This window comes from Salpingoeca rosetta (genome assembly GCF_000188695.1).
Source record: "Salpingoeca rosetta unplaced genomic scaffold supercont1.4, whole genome shotgun sequence".
NCBI lineage: Eukaryota > Choanoflagellata > Craspedida > Salpingoecidae > Salpingoeca > Salpingoeca rosetta.
Genome location: NW_004754930.1, coordinates 339167 through 341145, shown reverse-complemented (window position 1 = coordinate 341145; position 1979 = coordinate 339167). Strand labels below are relative to the sequence as shown.

Sequence of the window (1979 nt, the reverse complement as noted above, 5' to 3'; positions counted from 1 at the left end):
GTGTGTGCGTGTGTGCGTTAAACCCTGCATGGACATGTGCGTGCGTATCAAAATCATGCATTGGATTGCCAGGCTACGGGCCGCCAAACAGCCGCAGGCTGCACTCGACGTACTCGCAAAATGTCATGGCCATGCGCGGGAAAATGGGAGCAAACGCCGCACAGTACATGCACGTCCCCAGCGCCCGAAGCAGCAGGCTGAGCATGAACATGTCTTGTTCCTGTCACAGCCAAAGTGCAGGCCGTCACGGGGACAGGAGTGAGGAATGAAAAGCAAGCAAGCGAGCGGGTAAAAAGGCGAACAAGGGAACAAACGCGCGCGCAGAACCGTGCACACATTCTGTCACGGCATATGAGCACGGTCATGACAGCCCCCAACACGGGGAGAGGGCCGTTTTCACGTCAGTACGCACCAGCATGCGCATTGTGCGGATGGGCTGGTCGTATTTGGCGATGAGCGGGAAGAAGAACTCCCCAGCAACATCGTGGAAGCGGTTGTGCTCTGGCCATGGATCGGCAAACATATGTAAGCGTGAGCACGAGGTGCAATTCGTGTGGACACGTTAGCAGAGAGCAAGCACATGCAACAACCATGCACGAGCAACCAAAACACATGCAAACAATACACACATGTATGTGCAAACGCACACACACACACACACACAAACACAAACACAAACACAAACACACACACACACAGCACATGTGCTGACGTGATGATGGCTGGCGACGGGTCTTGTCGAAGAACGATGGGTGGAAACGCCGCGTCTTCTTCTCCAATCGCTGCTGCACAATCTCATCTGCAGTCATTTCCCGCTCGTCCTTCTCGTCGGCCTGGCAGCCATTCGCAACACGCACGCACACACACACATGCAGACAGAGGGGCGGGGAGGGAGAGAGACAGAAAGTCAGAGGGTCAGAACACGCACACACACAACACAGGTGTGGGTGAGCGGTCCTAATGGGATGCATTTTCGCGCTCACGCACACACGAAAGCACATGTGTGGTTGCACGGCAAACAGGCATGGTACCTTGGGCGCTGTTGCGGTACTCGCGTCGTGTACACCAAGCGAGGCCGTTGTGTCTTGCTGCAAGACAGAAGACGGTGGGATGAGGCGTGCGTTGTGAGTGCACACACATGCAAGAAGGTGGGCAAAAGCACACAGACACTTCCACACAGACACAGACACTTCCACACAGACACAGACACTTCCACACAGACACAGACACTTCCACACAGACACAGACACTTCCACACAGACACACACGCAGACACACACACACACACACACAGACACACACTTCCCCCCACACACAGACACACACGGTCCCACGGACCGCAGTTGGGTTTCTTCCCGAGAGGCGAACGGCGCCAAGGACGAGAGTGTTGAGGATGAGGCGGCGGTGGCCAAGACTCAATTCAGTCGTGTAGAACTGCTCAATGAGGAAGGCCGCAGAGGCGTGCGGGCAGTGGTAGACGACACCAATCAACGCTTGTGTGCGGTTCTGCTCAAAGTCTGGCAGCTGGAATTCGTTGTCGGCAATCAGAAGGCGGCGAAGCGCAGGCACAGCCAACTATGGAGGTGGTGGTGGTGGTGGTGGTGGTGGTGGTGGAGGATGAGAGTTGCTATTCTGCACACTCTAACACGCAGAGTGACAAAGGGCTGCAACAAAACAAACAGACAAACACACACACACACACATCCACGAACAAACAAACAAGCAAGCAAGCAAGCAAACAAACAAACAAACAAACATGCAAACAAACATGCAAACAGACACACACACACAGACCTCGTTGAGTTCGCCAGGGGCCTGTTCGATGAGCCGTGCAATTCAGCCAGGCTCGCAGCAACCTTCTTGTAATCCTTCTCGTCTGAAATGCCATCAAATGCATCACGAAGGTACAGGGGCTTCTACGGAAGTTTCTCCTTCACCGCGTTTCGCAGAGCGTACGGTTCAAATAGTCATCATCATCG

The 1979-nt window shown here is 54.3% G+C and overlaps 1 protein-coding gene across 1 annotated transcript in view; it reads right to left on the bottom strand.

Annotated features, from left to right (window-relative positions):
* The window catches only part of PTSG_11688 (uncharacterized protein), a gene marked incomplete at its 3' end in the record, with an annotated part of 6325 nt that overhangs the window by 916 nt on the left and 3430 nt on the right, over nt 1–1979 (bottom strand). Inside the window, exons 9-13 of the mRNA XM_004997056.1 lie at nt 1339–1575; nt 1032–1088; nt 713–833; nt 413–501; nt 114–220 (exon numbers count right to left, since the gene is read on the bottom strand). Coding sequence (XP_004997113.1) covers nt 114–220; nt 413–501; nt 713–833; nt 1032–1088; nt 1339–1575 — 611 coding nt within the window. The remainder of the gene's footprint in view (nt 1–113; nt 221–412; nt 502–712; nt 834–1031; nt 1089–1338; nt 1576–1979) is intronic.